This window comes from Neodiprion pinetum, chromosome 6 (assembly GCF_021155775.2).
Source record: "Neodiprion pinetum isolate iyNeoPine1 chromosome 6, iyNeoPine1.2, whole genome shotgun sequence".
In the NCBI taxonomy this organism is placed as follows: Eukaryota; Metazoa; Arthropoda; class Insecta; order Hymenoptera; family Diprionidae; genus Neodiprion; species Neodiprion pinetum.
In genome coordinates, this window is record NC_060237.1 from 11,404,101 (window position 1) to 11,427,482 (window position 23,382).

The 23,382-nt window shown below is 36.5% G+C and overlaps 2 protein-coding genes across 9 annotated transcripts; one reads left to right on the forward strand and one right to left on the reverse strand.

Moving 5' to 3' along the window:
* LOC124221273 (putative sodium-coupled neutral amino acid transporter 11) lies at positions 1-14,722 on the reverse strand. 6 transcript variants are annotated; one of them, XM_046631108.2, is made up of 7 exons: positions 14,410-14,722; positions 10,658-10,711; positions 7,984-8,071; positions 6,871-7,080; positions 6,424-6,676; positions 3,737-4,085; positions 1-2,061 (listed from the first exon to the last, which is right to left on the reverse strand). In XM_046631108.2, exons 1-7 carry the CDS (start codon positions 14,479-14,481, stop codon positions 1,636-1,638), a joined length of 1,452 nt encoding a protein of 483 aa, XP_046487064.1. In that variant the 5' UTR covers positions 14,482-14,722; the 3' UTR covers positions 1-1,635. The 6 variants fall into 6 exon arrangements, with proteins under 6 accessions (XP_046487064.1, XP_068993558.1, XP_046487065.1 ...); XM_069137457.1 differs by lacking the exon at positions 14,410-14,722 and adding an exon at positions 14,151-14,328; XM_046631109.2 differs by lacking the exon at positions 14,410-14,722 and adding an exon at positions 10,837-12,051.
* Positions 14,723-17,238: 2,516 nt separating this feature from the next.
* LOC124221272 (C-mannosyltransferase dpy-19) lies at positions 17,239-22,739 on the forward strand. 3 transcript variants are annotated; one of them, XM_046631106.2, is made up of 10 exons: positions 17,239-17,326; positions 17,420-17,641; positions 17,770-17,882; positions 18,148-18,285; positions 18,373-18,441; positions 18,796-19,143; positions 19,270-20,080; positions 20,266-20,428; positions 20,524-20,652; positions 20,827-22,739. In XM_046631106.2, exons 2-10 carry the CDS (start codon positions 17,548-17,550, stop codon positions 21,029-21,031), a joined length of 2,070 nt encoding a protein of 689 aa, XP_046487062.1. In that variant the 5' UTR covers positions 17,239-17,326; positions 17,420-17,547; the 3' UTR covers positions 21,032-22,739. The 3 variants fall into 3 exon arrangements, with proteins under 3 accessions (XP_046487062.1, XP_046487063.1, XP_068993557.1); XM_046631107.1 differs by lacking the exon at positions 17,239-17,326 and having other exon boundaries at positions 17,537-17,641; positions 17,726-17,882; XM_069137456.1 differs by lacking the exons at positions 17,239-17,326; positions 17,420-17,641; positions 17,770-17,882 and adding an exon at positions 18,072-18,075.
* The last annotated feature ends 643 nt before the right edge of the window (positions 22,740-23,382 follow it).

Genomic DNA, 23,382 nt, shown 5'->3' on the forward strand with positions numbered 1-23,382 from the left:
GTTTGGCGCGAGAAAAAGTAAATTTATACGTATTGGTCTAGTTTTGTCTACTTATTATTTTCTTTTTTTTTTTTTTGCTTTCCTTATTTTGATAACAGTTTTCCTCTTTTCTTTTTTCGTAAACGTCGACGGATTTGCATATACTGGTTTTATTTAAATCTAAATATTATATATAGTCTTCCTTGAGAGTTGAGACTCGGTTTCGTGTTTATTTATCCATCCTCGCGCTAAATCTTTTCATTTACTTATGCATTCTTTTCTTTTTTTATATTATTTCTTATTGTTAGAGATTCAAATCTGACTCCTCTATTCCGTCAGTTTCTAAACTCTCCACATATCGCAGCGTAGACGAAGAGTTTAAATTACATTAAGTTTCCCGTGTAATTTTTCCCATATGTACATGTCCAGTATCAATGAAACACAGCCTGCATGTTCAAAATATCATGTTTTGATTTACTTGACCTCATTCTTTGTTGTGTTTTTTTTTTGTTCTTTGACTTTCAAGTGGTTTTTCACAACACGGGAACAACACTATGCATCAGTAATTGGGTCTTTGCACGATGAAAGATTCAAAATTTTTGGATACGTATAAAGTAAAGAAACCTAACGTAATTAAAACATAGATTTTCTTCTTTGGTAACAACGACAATTGTGAATGTTATATGCAATTGAATGTTACAGATCTTCTAGTACGTAGATCATGTATACCTTAGCACGCGTAACGTCGTACTATCGTAGTTTTCAATCTGGTTTATTTGCTTCAGTTTTGATTCAATTGAAAAACGAAACAATACGACCTACTTCAATTCGCTTTTCCACTTTGTGTATATCGTGTATTATTTATTTCAATATTTCTCATGCAAAAACCAAATTGTCAATTTTCATCCTCATGGCAACAAAGAAAATTCTTTTCCGCACTACAGTTTGAAATAACATAATTATACATACAGGTATATAATGTATACAATACATTACTTTGGCAACACGCGTTTTGGTATAGCAGCGATTGTCGAAGGTGACAAAATTCGTTTAATATATATTTATACACACATAACAATAGTAATAATATTATTATCATCAACTGTGAACACTGTTGCTCGTTTGTCGATAATTGTTTTTTTTTTCCTTTTTTTTTCAAATATTTGTATACGATTTTTAACGTTAGGTAATATTTTTTCTTTCTATCTTTGTGCTTGGTAAATACTTTCTTATGGTCATCAATGGTCTGCTTTCGATGCGTCGATGTCACATACAAGAGCTTCACGATTTTCAATACATGCATATATAGGTATAAATATGTAGAGTAAACATATTTCATCGAATCAAAAATGATACTAGATTTGCAAGCATAAAACTATTACCCATAATTTATACGACGTGAAATGCACTGTAAAATCTAAACTCAAAATGATCACCATACGGTAATAATTATGTGTAAAAAAATAAAATAAAAAAATATTGTGTACAAAGATATATATCAAAAGTCTCAAAAATTTGTAAAATATTACTTATTATATTTAAAGCGGTTCGGTTAGGCCGAGCAGAAAATGAGGAAAAATGAATAAACATTGTAAAAGTAACTTGCGTTGCACGCATTGTGGACATCAGAACGATATCGGCCTACATGTAAGATTATTATAAGACACCAGTTGCCGGATCCGTAGTGCTTACGGTGTCCGTCGAATTGCCACAGTAAGCAAGCGTTGTCCCGTGGAAACAGGAGTCGGTCGAACCCGAAGTGAAGATGAGCAGCAGGAGTCCGGAAATAGCCGCGAATACCCCAGAAAGCATCAGTCCCAAAGCGGGAAGCTTCTTCGCCGAAAACAGCGAGCCCTCTTCGAGTCTGAGGTAGCAGAGCGCGGGCAGAATGTAGGCCAATGGTACTGCGGCCAGAATCCCATTAAGTTCGAGGACGACCCCGAGGCAGTCGGTTGACATTGAAATTAGGTACGTCACCGCTACGATGCTCAAAGTTATTATCAAGTACTTTCGGTCGGAGCCGGAAATGTAGGCATCGTGATTCTCCGTTTCGTCCGTACCCTTTATCGCGGTCATCAGTACCTGTTCAAACGAAATGCACGTAACGAATCAGTGTCTTTCTCTGCTGAAAGTTTACGCACGGACGAGTGGATACCGCGTGAGTATAAATCATTTTCTAAATAATATACACCGTACGAGTTTCTAATACAAATTCGATTCACAATTTCTTCATGCATCCGTTAACGAAAATTGTATACTGCCAGGAAAGATTCCCGTATTCAAGTTTCTGATATATTTGGAAAGTATAATCCTTCAGCATTATTATAACCCCCCACCCCCTGGTTTTGTTGATAAAACCACATTATTATACGTCCAGTGGTTTTTTTGAAAAACATCAAGATCAGAAAGGAAATTCGGAGGTATAACCATTACGTCATCGGTCCATAATACAGTTCAATTTTTACCGTATTTCGTTACGAATGTAAATTCAAGTTGGTGAGACGCGAGGAGGGGGGCGGGGTTAAGCTTTAGCCGCCATCTCGGAAAAGACGTTTTATCAAATATCTCGTGTATACAGTTAAAATAGTTTTCACAGATAATAAAATTCTCTAAAACTTTTATTTGAAACTTTTTTCTGTATAGTCCATAGGTTTTCATACATAGTGCGGCAAACTTTTCGCAAAATGGTTATTGCCACAAATATAGTTAACGGTTAATGAAACAATAAAAATGACCGTAACGAAATTTGTAATACACAAAATTTCCATGAAATTTTTCATGAAAATGAAAAAATCTGGCGCCCTATGTATAAAAACCTATGCGCTATTATGCAGAAAAAATTATGCAGAAAAATTTTCTAATAAAAGTCGTAGAGAATTTTCTTGACGATGACGCGGAATTCACGAGGTATTTGGTAAAATGTGTTTTTTCCAAGATGGCGACCGAAGCTCAACCCCCCCCCCCCCCCCCCCGCCACAGCACCAACTTAAATTCATATTCAGGGACGACCCCCAACATTTTCCAATAAGAAATTAAATTCCGTAGAAATTTGCATTATATGAAGCTACTTTTTTCCTCTAACTCTTGGCCGAGTACTTAAGTAAATTACCACGATTGTAGGTTTCGGAGTACTCTTTAAACAGAGCAATAGGATGGAATTTGTTTTCACCAATGAACAATTCAGATATTGTAGAATGGCGCTTGTTATACGTATTAATTAGAATCTGCAGGCAGCTATCTTTTTCACCACTTTACCGACCGTGCACACTAGTTTTAATTTCAAATTAGGATTGGCTTCTCTAGCAACTGCCGTTCTATCATGTATAAGTTATTAAATGCCGGTAGGAAATAGTTATTTTCGTATCAAGGGTATAAACTGTTACGCACGTGATGCAGACAACATTTTTCATCCGACGTAGACATTGTAAAATCCCGTTTTCCGCCTACCATGAGGGAAATATATTTTATTCCTCGGCTTACGCTTGAATACGAGTACAGTATCCTCAAGTGTATAGAAACTGTTGCTGGTTTTCAATTCACCACAAAAATTACTTCGGTAAATTAAATTTTGATAGTAATCGCAACGGTCTAATGTTTTTATAGTTGAAATAAATGCATATTTATCGTAGTAATAGTATAGCAACCTCGGTCCAACTACCTGAACCAATGGTAATGAACCAAAATACTTTTAATTTAGATAACACATTATTATCTGCGAGTTCTATGCGCATATCATACATTACATCTCCGTGCGTACCTCTCTAGTAACGAAACACTCGATAGGATAGGTGAGCAGTATCGTCCCACTGAACATGACCCTTGAGAGATTCATAAGATCGTCGTCCCAGCAGTAGTTCTCCATCAGATCGCCTTGGACATCGGCGGTGAAAGTGGCGTAACCAGCAATACCGAATGCAGCTGCGACGATGAACGATGTAAGAAGGGACCAGTGAGTGACGACGTCCCACTTTTGCTGTGTCACTCTTTCTATTGACCCGTAAATGAGGAAAGTGTTATGATGGCACATGAATGCAAAAGCCATTATGCCCACCGCTGGAATGATTCCTGGAAGGTTGGCGAATCTCCAGCCGTCTTCGTGACTTGGCCTAAGGGGTTTGATAAATACAATGTGTGTATCGTAATGCATGTATAGACTGTACAATATGCATAATTGTTAGATGTAGGGGAGACTGGTGTCAGTTGTAACAGGGCGTTAATTGTTACAGTGAAGACTCCGCCATCTTGCTGATTATATCTGAACTGTATGGACTAATTTACAGAAGTTATCACCAACGTTTCGCAGAAGTTATGCAAATCCTTTTTGTCCTGTGCTCAATTGTCTATTTTTTGCATTCGAAAGTAAATATTCCCCTTTCAATATGTTTTCGTCTGGTGTGTAAACCATGAGTGTTGTTCATAATTGATATCAACTACCTCGAACTAAGATGCTTTGACTATAAGTGATGCAGGTTAGGTTATGATTCGGAGCACAGGATTTTTATTTGTGTATACAAAATTGCCGTAGGTGTTAATAGTAACACAGTTCAAATCCTACTGATTTTTCCATCTTCATTTCTTACACAATTCCTTATCCAATTACAAAACCACCAAGAAGAAAAAGATGACGAAAAAACCGAGTAAATCCATCGACCGAGAGTCTTCGGACCAAGTTACATTTTGTTTAATCTGCTTGCAGCCGTATACTCAAAGCAACGAAGAATGGCTCCAATCTGAGTGTAAGAAATGTGCACATATCGGTTGCACTAACGGTAGTGCGTTATTATTGTATGCACCAACTGTTTGTCCAACTGATACTTTTATTTGTTGTTGAATTGTTGTCATTTATTTTATAACAAAGATAGGGGAGACCGGGGCACGGCGGGGCTCTTTAAAAAACTTCCAAACAAAACTTAATTTTTCTCATTTTATAGAGGGCCGTCGTGCCTCGGAAATTATTTATTTTATTTTCTCTCCGAGCTATGGCAAAATAATAATGAATTTGCTCGAGGTAGATTAAAATATGGTGCAACTGACCGGTATCAGTTGCACTATATAGGTGCAAACTCTTCGATGAATGGCTTTCAGTATTATATGTAAAATTATGTCAAGTTCTCAGCAAAAAATCCACGTGGGAAAAAATTTCCACCTATTCTCTGAAGTTTTGAGATTCAAGCAGATATTCAAGACTAACTAATTTTAAATTGCGTTTATAGTATTGACCGTTCATGTTGTACGTTTCGTGTTGTTAGGAATAAATTGGGCGTGGATGTTGATTTGTTAGGTCAAATGTCGAAATATTTCGAGTGAAATATTATCTCTTTGACGATAAGAAAAAATCCAAAATGCTTAGCAACAACAGAAAACAAAAATTTATCAAAGTTTCAGAAATCTTAGGTACAGTCATTTCAATTATGTTGTTGTGAAGCTTCAGCGTCTTTTGGCGAATAATATGGATGAATATGAATGGCTACTTTTTACGTGTCGTAATTCGTCATGCACAGTTCGTCGATATTCATCTATAACCGGAGTGAAATCCCGACTTCCTCTCTGGCGTAGTGGAGTTTCAAATGCGTCGTCAAGGAAAGCTCGGACACCAGTTTTTGTACCAGTGTTTCAGCGCGTTTTCAGAAAAAAAAAAAATTATTTTTATTAGAGGAGCTTAAACTTAGAAGGTAGATTATTAACCAACGATTACTTTAGCTAGATTCATTTTAACATTACAAAAACTGAAAACACATAACCTGTCACCGATTACATGTGCAAGCAGTAATTAATTTCCCAGCGATGAGCATAATATGTCTGATTACAATAACTAATGCTGTACCACTAAAATTATTGCGATCATGTTATTCGCTCAATTCCCCTATAGTCTGGTGATAAGTATACTTACTGCAGCGAACGAAAACAACAAAGTATTTTTCATTCCTTTGTTTGACCATGCAGTTCAGATATAACGTCAAATCATCGGTCAGCTCACGAGCGTAACCCAATATTGAAAAACGTAAAGGTGAAGCTTCTTAAGGAAGAGTTTTAAGAAATTCGATCGTTTTCCAGGTGACTTAGCTAGCGTAGGGTAAAGGGCCAGCTTTCGCCACGGATCGCGACAAAAGGAATCGTAAGCATCCCAAGTTTCTTTGTGAACCGTATTTAATAAACAATTTTCACATCCTTCGACGCATGGTTGACTCTAGGAAGTAAACGATCGGAATATTACTGCAATGCGGGTGATTAATCCTGTCAGACATTATTTGGCCTAGATGGGACGACACATGCCACACATGTTGCAACATTTGTGAAACAAATGTTTGAGCAATTGAAAATTCTTTGAGCATAACTTTTCTAATTCCAATAACTGAAGTTCAATTGAAGCGGATCTACTCTATACAGTAGTTGAGAATGGATCTGGAGCATTTTATAATATGGAATACAAGAATAAGTACTTACACTACTGAAGCCAAGGTACCCATCCTAACGAAAATCGTAATCAGGATGAACCCCACGCAGACAAGAGATAGGAAAGATATTTTCGCCAGTCTTGCTATGTTTCTGTAAAGACACAGAGGTATCGTGATGCACAGGGTGGCCAGCAGAATGACGACCTGCCTTTTGGCGAAGATGTTCGTCTCATCGATGCCGGTTACCCTTATCAATACTTTGGTTACCGTATCTCCGACTACGACGTTGTAGGACACCATTGCTGAAAAAGGAATGTGACAGTTTCGTGTAAATATCAAGATATTGAGTAGCTAGGTAAAAGAAATGATTCCAATCTCAGGCGTCTGAAATGAATTAAAGACATTTTCACGGGAAACAATTAAAACTAGTTCAAATTTCAAATTAAATTGCGCTCAAGTACGTCTCGGGACTTGTTTGCTTGGTACGTTAACTCACCTATAAACGGGTACATGAACTGCAAGGCGGTGAGTATGTAAAACCCAGGTCGTCCGAAACTGGCTCTCATTAATCCCTGGTAACTCATTTCCCCGCAGATATGACCGCTCCGGACCATAAGAATAAGGGAATAGTCGGTTAAAACTGCTACAAGAACTAGCAGCCCGAGTCCCATGCCGAATCCAGCCTGATGTAAAGCGTAGGGTATACCTAAAATTAATTTCTACAATTAATTAGCTAATTCAAAACCCTCACTTGCTGACGGTCGTTCGGGGTCACTATACGCGTAGAACTCGTTTTGCGTAGCATCAAAGCAGATCTAAAAATATGCTCGCGAGTTTGGAACATTTATTCGTGAACAAGTGCCGCTTTTTCCATTTCGAATATCTTGTATCGCTAAATTGAAAATAATACTAAAATTAGAACAGTGCTTGCTCTTTGCTTAATTATCCATCAAGACTGGACACGTTAAAGCTGTTACTGCAATGAGTATTAGCTCCAAAATCGTACTCGGTATTTGATGGAGGCTTACTTTTGTTACAGCGAAATACTTTTAAGGTTTTAAATTTCCACTGTCCCTAAAGTGAGGAACATTTTTCTTTTTCGATCAATGTCATGCACAGCTGTTATCATCTCGGTAAGTAATTAGAGAAATTGCGATTACGAATATTCGTGACTGTTACGATACGGAAGTTATATCATAGTTCAACACAATTGTCTACATACAATCTGTTTTCATCAGATATATATAACGTATAATGGTGAAAGATAACAATGTATTCACGTGTGATAATCGATCTCGAAAATGGTTGCAGCTATGCAAAGAAAATTGTTTAACCATAAACATGTCATTTAAAAATGTTAATTTGAGATGAACCAATTCTGAATCACTCATCTTCACACTTCTGTATTGCATATTTTATATCATACTCGTACAAGACTTGTGAGACCCGTTGCACTCGTAACTAGGTCATTCCAGGCAGTGCAAATCATACATCTTACCTCGATAAGCGTTTGTGACGTTGTTTTTTTGTTGAATGATAATCCGTTTGATGCATCATGGATCGCGTACGAGAAATTAGTGAAATAATTGTAACAATTGTTATAGCGTACCGATAACACCGCTGCCGATAATCGAATTGATGAAATTGAAACTAGCCAATGGAAGGCTGGTGAATTTTTCTGCATCTTCTTCGTCAGTCTGTAAAATAACAAAGAATAATTGCAAGATATATACGTATATCAGAAAATATCAGCGTGAGAAGAGTGGAAATATTTTATTCAAATGTACCGTTGTCTAGAAGGCGAGCGCGATAAGAAATAAAGAGTGTAAAAAAAAAATGGATAAGAACCTATTACAATAGAGGCAAATTGTTAATTGGCAAACACCAGCGATTACACTCATGCAGATGCAAATTGATGCAGACTCATCTCGTCTCCAGCTGATCTGTCTGCCATGAAATGAGAGTATGTAGAACTGAGAGCATGTATAATCAAAATCACTGACCCAAATCCATCTACACAGATATGGCTATAATATATGTGTATATATAGGGCATTCCGCGTCAAACCAACAGTTCATCGGCCTAACCCCCTGGGATTCTAATGTCCAATGGATTTTTTGGTTTGTTTTGGTCAAAAATGATGCTTCGAATTTTTAAAAATTTTTCCGCTACTTTGTAAAAGTGCGATAACCCAAAATATCCTTGACATCCATATAAACATTTTTAAAATCGATGCAACTTTTTTGTAAAATCAGGGACTCGAAAACACACAATTGGAATTTATTTTTGATGATGGTTTCTTGTAGTAAAATATAAAATAAAAAAAAAACTTTGCTGTGGTAAAATTCGATTACCTTTTTTTTTTAAAGAGTAAAACGAAGGAAACTATGCTTAATTCGGAAAAAATCGTTTCCTTCATTTTTCTCTTGGATTAATAAAAAAAAGTCGAATTTTATCAAAACGAAGTTTCGTTGATTTTATTTTTAGGGCTGCGTACCTTAAAAGGTAAAAATGAAGCCCTTATAGGATCACTTCGTTGTCCGTCTGTCTGTCAAGAACCACTTTCTCAGGAACGGGTAGAGGTATCAAGTTGAAATTAATGTCAAATACCAAGGTCTACGGTCCCTAGGAGGTGTAAAAAATTCAAGTTTCTAGGTCAACGTAATCAAAAGATATGGTCACTTATGTCACATATTTTGATACTCTCAAACTCACTCATCATAACCTATAGGGTACTTCGTTGACCTGGATCACGGAATTTGGAGAGAAGCATGGTCTCGCAGCACAAGTAAAGGAAAAAGTTCAAAAATAATTAATTTTTAGTTATATTGCATAAAAGAAAATAATCAAGTTTTTACGAAACCCTCGGAGCGCGAGTCCTACTCGCACTTGACCGGTTTTTTTCTACAAGAAACCATCATTGAAATAAATTCCGAGAGAAAACATTTTTTTTGTAAAAACAAAAATAGAAAAATATTCAACATTTTTCATCCCATTTTCGAATTACGACGAAAAGATGTGTTTTCGAGTCCCTGATTTAACCAAAGAGTTTCATCGATTTTAAAAATGTCCATCTTCATATAGAGGATATTTCGGGTCGCCATATTTTTACTAAATGGCGGAAAATTTCGAAAAATTATGAACATCATTTTTGGCCGAAACAAACCAAAAAATCCATTGGACATCAGAATTTCAGTTGGTTTGATTTGGAATACCCCATATAACTACACATTGTATGCATAATGTCCAAGATTATTCACGTGCCGTCACAGTCGTTAGTCTCGTCTATAGCTACGTAAATTATATGTGTGTATCTATGTACAGAAGTTACAGAGCAGATGGAGAATATCGAGGATGACTTGATCAGAGAAGTACAATAAACATTATAATGACCGCAGTAATGATATGAGTTATGGAAATTTATACACGGACATGAGCATGATTAGACTGCAGTACGGAAAATTACTTATCTATCACTTGAATACAAAATCCCGGATGTTTCCATGCCTGAGACGGAAAAAAAAAAGTTGAGGATTTCTAATCGCCACATTCATACATGTAAAATGCTTATCGACTTGCAGTCACTTCTTCTTGACTTTTTATTATCTCAATTACATAACTAGGCGATTATATCGATTCTCTAATATCATTGTAAAGGGTTGAAATTAGAGGAAACCTATAGCCGTGACCGTGAAACCAGGAAATATAAAAGTTCGCATAAGAATTTCATACAAAAAAAAAATGAAAAGAGCTCTATGTTTCTGTTTATCGACAGCACTCGACTAAACTTACAACGATGATAACGACCGCTATAGTACGTATACATCTGATGTATCAGAGAAACTTAGGACAATGGTAACGGTTTGGAGACGTGTGTCATTTGTTATACGAATGAAAAATGAGTAGAATATGAGAATTATTTTCTGTTCTCAGATAAAGCTTAATACGAGCCTTTCAATAATTAGAGAGTACATTCGAGGGTAAAAAACTATTATTACACAAGAAATCCATTCATAAAAATAAAAAAGTGTGACTCACTGACATTGAGTGACAAGAAGTACTCTACCTAATGTATTCATCGTCATTACAGTACGCGAAACCTTAACGCAAGCACGATTTTTGCCTATACTCATATTGTTCAAATAGCAATTAAGCGAGTATAGTGCACGATACATCGTAAATATATTATACACATTGATAAAAGTAATGTTAAGCGAGCAAATCATGTAAACTTATATGCGGCGTAACGAGAGGTAAATCCTTAGCCTGAGGTTTGGCCTTACCCTGACCAGCTGCTTCATGTCGTCGTAAGTATCATCCGATCCAAGACTGCCACCCTGTCGAATCGAATGATCAATGTATGATCCAGCGCATAATGAGAATATTTTCCCGAAATCACGCGCATTATTAGTCGTACACGACAATTATTCGACGTAGTTTCCAATACAGTGCGAAAATTTACCATCAACACCCAGGTGATGTAAGTATTTTTCATTTTAGACGCTTAGGATGAATTACCAATCAATCAGTAAAATTGAAGGAACAAAATTGTTGTAAAAATTAAACGGTACTCGATTGACCCTTTCCAACGCCTACATTTGTAAATAAAAGTTTCTATGTGAAATATAGCCTCCTGTTATTACATTTTATCATTAAAGTGAAAACTACTGGTTATATTATTCTGAACCTAGGTCCCTGTGAAGTTAATTTATTATGACAACTGCCTTGACTTTGACGTTCTTCAACTGTGAGATATGACATTCTGCAAATTGTGAAATAAACATAATTATATCATCAAAGACTATTCAACTGATGTTATCAAACTGTGCCATCAAGAAATACTCTCAAGTCAATCCAGTACCTACTTCGAAGATATTCTCCCTTACAACAGTGAAAATGCGCTCTTGAATCATCATAAAATGCGATTAATAAGGCCAAATTTTTTCTTTCAATGGATACGTCTTACATAAAATACAATATCTGAAGCGATCATATGTAGTACGTTTTTCCAATTCTATATAGTTGATAGTTTCAAACATTTTCCTATTAATGAGGTCAGATTACATATTGCACCAAATTTCACGATGTACAGAACTGTACGATCAATTAGTAATAGTGACGGCAATGTAGCAGATGAAATTACTTTTGCAAACGAAAGTTAAACATCACGTCTGAAACTGCGACTTCCTGTAACTCCTTTGAAGTTAGAGAGATTTTATAAAACCACAAATAATACCAAAGAACCCGACTGTATTTTAAAGCGCATTCATGTGACGATTGATTCACTTCGGAAAGTAAGATTACATTCAATATTGTATCCACGTATCTGGAGAACTGTCTACTGACTAATATGTGGAATACACTGCATGCGCTGCATTTACTGCCGAATAAAAACAGTTCCGACACTTCATCTATCAACTATTACTGAACTTGTTTATTATTTATTCACTCGAACTGGGAACACGGTGCAACTTTATTGAAAGCAACTGGTTTGATCGTCGACAAGACTGATTAACTTTGCTAAAGTGACATTTGGTGGAATGTAGCTGCGAATAGCCGGTTTTTTTACCCATCATTTCAGTATCATTTTCATTGCAATGAAACGAATTTCGAGGGGCTATTCACTCCCGAGTATATTCGCTTCTTAACTATCTTATTTAACTTATTTTACCTATCTATCCAAAGTCTAGTCGGTACTCGCCGATACTCGTCGATACTTATCGATACTCGACGATACTCACCAGCGATGACCGACAAGTCTATCTAAAGAGATAGATAAGCAAAATAAGTTAAGTAAGATACTAAGAAGCGAGTATACTCATAAGTGAAGAACCCCTCGACGAATTTACCTATAAATGCGCATGGAGAGATAATTTATAGTATGGTAATATTTAATGTTTAGATGATCATTCTTTAAATATTCCTGAAAGTAAAGCGTCACGGAAATGTACGTGTCAGTAACACTGAGCAACAAATATTCACTTTTTGTGTGTAACGTGAAAATTTTTAACTGATTATGTATATATGATATTAGAATATTTTAGATACGAATAGTTTATTGTAATATAATTTTTTTTGTTTTTCCAAAAATGTAGTTTCTTGAATAAAAAATGAGGTTACATATAGTATTACATTAAACTGGTCATGAAAATTTTGTAACAAGAAAGCCGTTTACTCATTTTTAAATACCTGTCTGCCCTCGTTATAAAACCATATTTACTTTGATACAATCAGGTCTAGTTTTTGTGTTACAGCTACTATCAGTAAAATTGAATGTTTATCGTTGTGACGTACCTTTTTTGATTCATGATGTTTTGTCATCAATTCTAACTAATTAACCGGTATTTATAGTAAATAACGAAACACTCTGAATCAAAAAAAATAAATAAGTCCAAACGATAAACATATAATTTCACTGGTATTGGCTGAAACAAAAAAAAATAGACCTGATTGAATCAAAAGAAATATGGTTTTATAATAAGGGTAGATACGTATTTCAAAATTAGTAAGCACCGTCCGTGTTACAAAATTTTGTTGACCACTGTAATTTATTAGTGTTTATACTATATACATTATATAGATATGACCGCTGCGTTTTAAAAAATTCTGCTGAAACGGACTTCGCGTGTCTCGAGTATAATAAAAAATCATCAGCATGCCATATCAGCGTACACCATAAAATATTTATTCGTCTACGTATGATGATGAGTTCGCGTTCGCTATGGCCTCACATGTGGAATTGAAACATGATGCTGGGTTGTATGGGGTTTGCAGACTCGTAAACCACCTAGTACGATAATAATTAACGGTATACTCTGTACTAGTTTAATCGGAGTAGCGATTACACTATGCTTGAAACCTACATTTAAGTGTGAAATTAGCTTGTGGTCGGAAGTGGTAACACAATCAAAGAGAATCCAATGTAGGGCCAACACTTGATGTTATATATATATTACATTACATAATACGTGCTAAACTGCTTGTGGTCATAATTCATGGACGATAAAATTGAAATTAGAAAACGGGAAAAGTTGAGAGTATTTTCACGGAGTAAGCGGAATAGAAGTAGGTCAAGATAAGAGAGCATCAGATAATTTGAATCACAAATTTTTTTTATATCATATGGGTGTAAAAGCACCGCGGATTCCTTTCCAAGTTCGAAAATGTCGTGTGTAATTGCAAGGTTGAGATGCGACCCGCATAAATAAAAAAACAAATTCATTTTGAAATTGAACTCAGGCGTCTCGAGATGTCTGCGGAAATAAACCTCGCACCGCTATTTCAATTTCTGTGCTCAAGCATTTCCGGAATTTAATAAAGAGCTCTCCTCTGAGCCGCAATAGTGGATCAAAATTTCTCAATCACAGAATTATGTTCCATTGAAATATAAGTGGAAGCACACTGCATGGCAATTGTTTCATCATTAAAATAATGACCTAAAGACAGTATTGTTATAAAAAAATTTCAAAATCGTTTTCATCGGAAAGAAATGCGTCTAAACGGCAATGAATTTTAAACTTTGTCAACTGGCAAGTTCAGCAGCTATAATATTTTGAGTTTAGTACGAGTCTTTCAACATATCTAAGCACCATTACGCTCTATGGCAGGGGTTTTACACGTTGAAGTATCACTGTGACACACGCTTCCTTAAAGAACTGCATTAAACACATGTTGGTGTAAAGTAATTAAGACACTTCATGCCAATGCATCGTGAAATCCGTATTTACAAGTTGCTCAAAACTGTGAATGAGCGTCGACGACAGGTATTTGACGCACCTCTAGAAGCGTGGAAAAACTTTACCACTCGTAAAATCGCTCATATTGCACAGACTACGTCTCCATCGCACCCTAAATCTGGTATTCAGACTCCTGAAGCAACGACCGTATTGATGGTGTGTAACACTTTTTGCTTTTGTAGATTGTGTAACCATTTTTAGATCGAGAGTTAAGCGTACGATGAAGACGTAGTCATATATATTTATAAATATATAACACTCGTATAAAGATAAGATTGACAGCAAACGTGTTTACTTACATCCTCGAAATTCTTTCTTGCGTCTAAGATATAGCTCTTTTCGTTAACGCGATCCGGACTAACGAGCGCCATTGTTATACCAAAATTGTGTGTTGGAAAATGTGTAACAACACAGAACTGTAATCGGTGAGTTTCAATGTGGTCAAATTTTGACGGGTCTAGGCGCCGCGCGGGCCTAAAAGGAAGTGTGCGCTTGACTCGAATAATAGGAGTTTATTGATTGTGCGGCGCAACTCTGGAACACGCTATATGTCTCTGTTGGAACAAGCGAGCTAGTGCGCAATGTCGTCTACCTCGCCTCGCGTACGACACGACGTTCTGAGCTTCGCGGCTCTGACGAGGCTCGAGAACCCGCGACCCTCTGTCCGTTAATCGGAGCGATCGATCTCCCCAGGTTCGTTGCTCGACGAGATCTAGATCTCATATCCATTTACCGCCGTCGCGTCGACCGTGATTGGGAAGTTTGAAATTCAAATGGATGTGCGGAGGGAATAAAGCCTTTTATTATTATTACTTTCAACCTCGCAATCGATCTGAAATATCAATCAAGAATAACAATTAGCAATATCTGTTTTGACTTGTTACGGGTATGAAATTCGTAAAACATTTTTGGGTAACGGCAATCGGAAATTGCGGGAATATAATCGTTCCTTGAATGTTATACCTATATAATGATCAGGAAGGAAGAGGGGAGGAGACATAACTCCCTACTCTTTTCGATGGCAAAGGTGGGACACATTCTGGCCGGAAGTTTGTAGTACCGATAGCGCCGCTCGCAGCGCTGGTTTCGTATGTTGCATCGGAAATTTGAACGTGCTCCACGCGCGCCTGACGCGTGCACAATTTTTAAATGCATTTTTCGTGTTACAGCCATCAAACGCAGTGCAAAAGGCGATATCAGCGCTGCGAGCGGCGCTATTGGAACCATATTGAAACGACAAACTCCTGACCAGAATGTGACCAACTTTTATAATGTGGAGATATATCTTCTCTCCTCTTCCGTCCTGATAATGACATTCAGCCCTGAGCTAATATCTTCTTCAGTTGGGTGGGTCCGGGGGTAATTCTATTGTTCTGCATTCATCGACCTGTTTTATGGGATTTCAATGTTAAATCGATTCAGCATAGCAGAAAACTGCAATTCCCCCCCTAGCCCTTCATCGGCCTTTACCGTACCTTTACACGCACAGCATTAATAACGTAACCCCCTAAAATCCAGTGTTTCGTTTAAACTCTGGTCAGCGAAGCTTAACCGGAGATTTTGGTATTGTGAAACGCAAAGTAACAGTTAACCTTGGTTAAACCGGGTTTACGCGATAAACTCGGTTTAAAGTCAAGTTGTGGAACCGGGCCTAAGGTATTGAATTGCTAGGGACAGATTTATATTCATTCGTCAACAGAACAAACTTCTGTAAGAAGTATCATGAGTATACTTCCGGGGCGGGTGACATCATACTGAAACAAAACTGTGGCCTGGAATTTCGCTATTTTCGAATCTAAAGAAATCTCAGTGCACAGCCGCTACCCTACATAAAAAATCCGACAGAGACCCGACAGAGACTGTCGGATTTTTTATGTAGGGTGATGAAGTACGCTTTATAGCGGTGATCGTCGATCATTTCATATGCACAATCGAAACCACTGATTCTATATATCAGTTCCTGAAACCGACTCGATTGCAAGAAACTAGAGAAGACACAAGAGACAGCACAACGAACGTCAATAGACAATAAACTGCGATTTTGCCGTCTTGCAGTCGCAAGAAATCGCAGTGCACAGCCCCATGAGCACTATAAGACCCATAAGCGAATCAATAAAATATAGGGCACTGTCATGGTTAGGTGAAAAAGCCCAGTCAACGCTGCCATTCCCTCCCCGCCCGTAATGCCCTTTTGATTACTTTTAATAAAATGTACATGGTTGGTCGTTTTTAGCAATTTTCAGTCAACACTAAAGATTATATCTTCGCTCCACGGTCACGGCAATTCACATTCCATTCAGCATTCAATTTCCAAGAGAGTATAGCCCCGGGAAATGTTTTCTGCGGCTTCAGAGGGCTAATCGTAACTGGATTGAGTATTCGCCGGTAATTTATATAATTCACATATTTTGTCGGTAAGCGAAGACGTTGCTGTGGCATCCAGTCGATAACAGTAGATTCAACATTTGTTGCTACACATAAAATAGACAACGACATACCATCTTGGCCAGTATGTCAGTCAGTCGTACTAGACACTGAAATATAGTGTACTGAAACCACGAAATAATGCCAAGGAAATCGAACTCAGCCGAGACCGAGTTCGAAAGTTGGTTCATTATACTGCGTGAAAAAGCACGTCCGCAGAACGGAATAGCTACATGCTCGCGCATGCGCTTTTCGCAGTATAGCCGTGTCCTTTTCTTTCTCACCGAGAGTGCAAGTGAGAGAGCTCCATGCATATATAAGTAAACATCACAGACTGCATATAGCGACTTTAAGGCGCATGATTGTCAATCACGCAGGGAAAACAGAAAACATCGATGCGGTCGCATTTTATTATTCCTGAAAAAAACAGAGGATCAAAAGACGCAGCAGTGTCTTGACATCAAGTTATTAAAACATCATAAAGATTCTAAAAGTCTTATAATTCGTTATAACTTTGAACTCATAACATAGCCTCACTTCACTAAAATTTAAAATTGTTTACGTCGTTAAGCGGGAGTCTTTCAGTCGCACTCTCTGTGAGACAGCAAAAGACACGGCTATACTGCGTACAGCGCATACGTCAGCATGTAGCTATTCCGTTCTGCGGACTTGGCCTTTTTCATGCGTTAAAATGAGCAAACTTTTACATGCAGAGTTCGGTCTCCTTAGCATTACTTCGTGACTGGAACTATAGAACTATCGCCTATTGATCTGTTCTAATTGTTGATGTCGGTAAGTTGCTATTTAATTTTTGTGTGTATTTCAGTCACCGGTGAATCCATTACTTTTATCATCTGAACATCCGTGGTTAACCGTTATGTTCAGATGAACTTCGAGAATCTAACAAACTGTGCAGGGAACTGAAGTGTCGATTGACTAGTAAAATGTGTAGAGGCATCCCTCTATTGTAATCGTTTATTCAATGGCTGTTTGTCGCATGATGATGTTTAAACATGGCGACAAGCAAAGACAGAAAACGAAAAAATAATGAAAAAACTACAAAACACTTGTCTATATTTTACGGAAAGACGTGGATAATAATCTTGGGTAAGACCATTACATATTCAAAGTGATAAATTACTTTCGAGCCGTAAACATCGGGAGTTAACCTTTCCGGATTGCTTACTACAGCCAACTACAGTGGGATTGATGCACTATTTTCAATTGTTGAACAGCTATTTTCCTCGCGCCTCTCCACCACATTCATGTATCAACACTTTTTGAAAATGATCGACACTTCTCTCACTTGTCTGAGGTGGAAAGAGAGATGTCCTTCAGAACGGAAATGGTAATTAATTATCGTCACTCATATACACAGGCAAACAAAAGTTTGATCACTTGCCACTATTTACTAGGATTTCTAGGTGACTTTGCAACATGTTTACAGCTAGGTACAGGCATGTTTACCGACTAAATGATATAGGCGTTTATTTACTTTCATTTTCAAAGAATTTTCCTGTAATTCTCAAAGAAAGATGGAAGTAATCAAGCTTCAAATTTGCGCATGTGAGAATAATAGAGAAGTAATATTTTCACTCTTTTATTTGTTTCAGGGGATGTATTATTCTTATTACAAAACTATTGTCGAGTCTGAAACATTCTCTGAAGGATTACACAAGATTAGGCACGACAACTTGACCGAATATCCAAACACTATCAATGCTATTAAAAAATTCAACTTGTTTCCAGAGGTATTATTTTAACTATTGTATATTAATTTAATCAACTTTCCTGATTTTTTTATGACTTATACTAATTTGTGTTCCTTAAATTTCTAGGTTGCGATCGGTCTACTGTATCACAATTTCAAATGGCTTGGTCTGATCCCAGCACGATTATGCTGGCAGGTATGTAAATCATATTTTTGTCTTGAGAATTTCACTCTGAAAATTTGTTGAAATATCTATGAAATCTGATACCCTAAGTCGAATTTTTTTTACAGTGTTCTGATTTACTCTGACGATTGTCATTTCGCAGATTTTCAGGTATAGGTTCTCGGAAGATAAGCAGGTTGAAAATATATTCTGACCAAAAGAAAACTACAGGAGTTATCAAAGAAATAATAATTTTCAACTTTTTCCGTTTATCTCAATATTTCTGCATTGTTGTTCCATAAGAGTACTTAATTCACAAAATTTTTTAGGCTATAATCTCAAATATATCACATACATCTTCATTCCTTATACGTATCTTTATTTCAGATTGAACGAGGAGAAGGTTTGTCTCCTGTGACAAGCTGTGAAGGCCTAGGGGAGCCAATCTATTTTTACTTAGAAGTTGTTTGGTATTGTGCCTCCGCTACAGTGGCAGTACTCTTTCTGTATGCCGTCAACCTAAGTGATTCCATCTATGGCGGTCTAATAGCAGTCGCGTTGTTCTTCTACAATCATAACGACTGTACCAGAGTTCAATGGACGCCACCGTTACGTGAAAATTTTGCTTACCCTATATTACTGTGCCAGATGTTTAACGTAACAGCTATATTGAGGCAGTATACGAAGAATCGAAAAATCATCTGGAACGATATTTATCAAGATACACCAAGCAGGGTAAATTGATTTTCATGACACCTACTTTTACTCAATCCATTACAACTGATGTATATCATACTTTTTTTTACCGATTTAACTACCAAATTAAATGCTCTATTACTACAAAGTATATATATTTTTCAGGACATGGTTATGTGCACCCTGCTGAGTTTGCTCTGCTGGCAATTTTCGCAATTCGTATTTGCTACTCAGCTATTTGCGCTATTGATATTGAAGTGGTTGAAAATAATTCCCAATGAACTCTACCTGAAACTGTGTCTTATACACGCTGTGCCAGTAACCATTTTTATTTTCTGGACACAGAGCAATTTGCTTCTTTGTTCCTTGTACACTTGCATGTTGATTGCAAGCACTATTTGCTCTATTTTGAGCACCAAGCTACCGCGTACTATAGCGCTGCCTCTCGACGTTGTCAGCACTATATTTGGGATGCAATTTTTGAAATTTTGTTTGTTAAACTCAGATGACGATGCACATGTTTTTGATATTTTACTGTCAAAGTTTACTAATTATAAAACGTTTCACACAATGTTGTATACTTGTTCTAGTGAATTTGACTTTTTGGGGTATGACACTTACGAAGCCATAGTAAAAACGTTTCTTTTACCAACAGTCATAATGTCGGGTGTTTTAGTTTTGTACTATTGGTACAGATGTTTCAATACAGACGGTTTTCCCAATTGTATCGAAATGGATGTCGCCTATAATGTACTGCAAACAGGAGCATTCGTAATTATGGCAATTCTCATAATGCGGTTGAAACTTTTCATGACACCACATCTCTGTATCATGGCCAGTTTAGTAACAAGCAAACGATACTTAGAAAAAGTTGAAATCCGGAACCCAAATATTCGTGCCTCTTTATTGGTTCTACTATTCGCGTCTATGTCGTATACTGGAGTCCAGCGTCTTTACGAAGAACATGGATTCGTTGGTATGAAGATTTTTAAATTCCATTATTTACTTGCAAGAATAGGTTTTTCTTTACGGGATTCTTTATTCCTTTGTCAAGATCCACTCTGGTTAGTTCAGTGTATTTCGGATCCACCATAATGATTTCTGTAAATGACTTGACTATGTCATCACTAAATTGGATACATACCGAATTCCATGTTACAGGTGAATACAGTAATATTGAACAAGAACAATTACTAGACTGGATACAGAAAAATACGCCAAGCAACGCTGTATTTGCTGGTAAAATGTCATTAATGGCAAATATTATGCTGTCTACTAGAAGGCCTATTGTTAATAATCCGTATTACGAAGACAAAGAGATGAGGTCTGTAGAGCCATCAGTTTAACACAATAAACAACTGTCTAGTAGCAATACTATAACTTATTTGCTACTGGTTCACTTGTGTCCTCTGCTTTCAGAGATCGTACCTTGAAGGTGTATGAGATATTCAGTAGAAAAGATGTTTCTACAGTTTATGAAACTTTGATGGACATGAAGGTTGACTACGTTGTTATGGAAGAAACGTACTGTTACGATGCCGGTAACCCGTGAGTACGATTTTATTTCAATTACTGAGCTTTCAATATGCTTATATCATTTATCATCATTACCAGTCATAGCCATTCCAAGCCTTTTTGAGCTAAATTTCACCTTATAGTTTACTCATAACTTAGTCTATTAAAGATATTATAATATTTTTACTCAAAATTATCGTTCTGTAGAAAGCTTGGATGCAAAATCACGGATCTATGGGACATGGTGGACAAACGTAATCAAAGGAGACCGTCGGTGTGCCCGATTTTGTGTCGAGGAAACTCATATCCATTTCGAAGAGTATTTGTGAATGGCCGTTACATTGTATTGCGTTTAGAACGATCCATGTCTGTTGAATTAAAACCGAAAATCACGGAGCATTACCAATTCTGAATTCGTGAATTCAGATAGGAAGGTATTCTAATCTGAGTGGCTATGAAAGCAGAAAATTTAAGAACCCTGATATGATCGGGAAATTTTGTGACTTGAAAAAAATAGGGAATTATTGAAATTCGTTCTGTGGTAAAGTTATTTAGGAAATTGTACGTAACAGTACCTTAATAGTTTAGCCACATAGGATTCTCAGTTCCAACCAAAGTTAGCGCTTAATTGACAATGTTGCTTTTTGTTGATTTTTAAAAAAATTCCAACTGACTATTTTCAACATCTTTTACGATGAACATTTATTGTCAGTTTAGGTAGAGAAATCATTGAGTTCTGACTGGAAAATCTAAAGAAATCAGGAAATTTCTAATCTCATTCTTTATCAGCACTCGGTTGTTAAAAAACAATGCAACTGAGTCATTTTCGAATAACGTTACATTGGGGTGTGGACCATGTTTGATAAAACGATGTTAAAAACGTTTGATTTTCGTTTAAAAAAATGTGTCGATGAATGCAAAATACAGAGTGATTGTCGTTTCAATCAAGAATTATAATCAATCTATACATATATTCAATCATGAGAGTCAAAAATTATTAGAAATGATTGTTAAGTTTTTTTTATGTACCAAAAAATATTAAATATAGAGGTAACGTATGCAACTGTAGAGGGCAAGGGCGAGGGGGGGGGGGGGGGGGGGGGGGAGGTCTGGGGTTTTCCAAATAAATTCTCTTATCAGTTACTTTTTGTCTGGCCTTTGCAATAGTCTTTGTTTAAAAAAAAATTAAGGACACGTGAGAACGAATTATATCTAATTTGGCGTTCATTGTGTGTATTTGAGAGATAAAAAATTTCCGAACACGAAGCAATTACTCAGATTCCTTGTGACAACATTTTTAACTTTGACAGTATCTAATAAATAATCGTTTCACGCAAACCAGTTCCTCGTAAATGTCTGTGAAAGTTAAGGTAGAAGTACTTCCTCAATTCTCGGACGTATAGTATTATAAAGAATGGTTGTTCTTCCTGCCGAAGAGTTCTTCGAATACAAGTACATCTTCCATAGGCTAGAGACAAGATATGCCAAATGTTAGATAAAGTGATCTTGCCGAAAGCGTATTACAAATCTTAATATATGGTAACTGTCAACAAATTATGTGGAAAAAATTCGTCGGTATATAATCAATTTTATAGAGAGTTGGTCAATAACTTGCGACGAAAATATTTTTTTTGTATATAATTAAGTGTACTATAAATGGAACCCTATAAAATTAGATAGTTGTTCGGTAATCGGTAAAGGAGAAAAGAAAGGAAAAATTTAATCAATCAAGGATTGTAATAATCGTGTTATAATTATACTGGGAATGCTTAATAATTAGTGTTGATATTAATAAATATTTTTATTCAAACTAGTTACGTCTTTGCAGGATGCACCTACTTCTGGTAATTTAATTTTAGTTTTATCTATGTTCACCTACCAAGCCATGCAACTGCTGTATTAAAGGGCCGCTGTGCTATATTACCTATAGTTATTAGGGTCAACAACCCATATCATGTACATGACAAAGGGTTTCAATAACTCATTTCCAGCAGCATGCGTCATCTTGAACCTGGATTTCTGATCCTGCTGTTGTATGATTTTTCCTCAATTACCCAACGGTGTTGATACATAAGTGTCAATATTTCTTTCAGATCCAATACAAGTTCATTTTGTTCTCAGTTGCATCGGTTTGCTGCACCTATCCAACAAAACAAAGTTAATACACTTTATTAGTGTCTGGTCGATTAACTCTTCTAACAAAAACTAACTTACAAAAACTCTTCTGCTCTCTCTCTCTCTCTCTCTCCCCCCCTCTCTTTCTCAACTTCTCTTTCTATGTGTGTGTGTGTATTCAATAATTGAAACTGAATTTTTGCCCTTAATTCTACGAGTGAATTTTGCACAATTTGATATGACTCCATCAGTGTTTATACCCAATATGTTGAGACCAGAAGTTTGAATGAAAACTTGATCATTCAGTTCCTTTATAATTCAAGAAGTATCAGCACAGCTAAGAGTTTAAAGTTATAACTAGACGGTCGTAGCAATGCGTTTGAAGACCTGTCTGAATAAATCAATTTCTATTTTTAGGGACTTTGGATTAACCCTTTAATTGCACACGTGAGAATTCATAGTGGTGAGATTTCGTACCAGCAATAAGTGTCATTTTAGTGAATTTGGTGAGACAGATCTTTTTATATAAACTTATGTCTTACCAGTAAACCATTGTAATTTTTCCATTTCAACGTGACAAATTGATTCAACAAGAAATTTTACCAAAGAAAACATCTTACAGTTAAGAAAATCTTTCATTATGCCGTA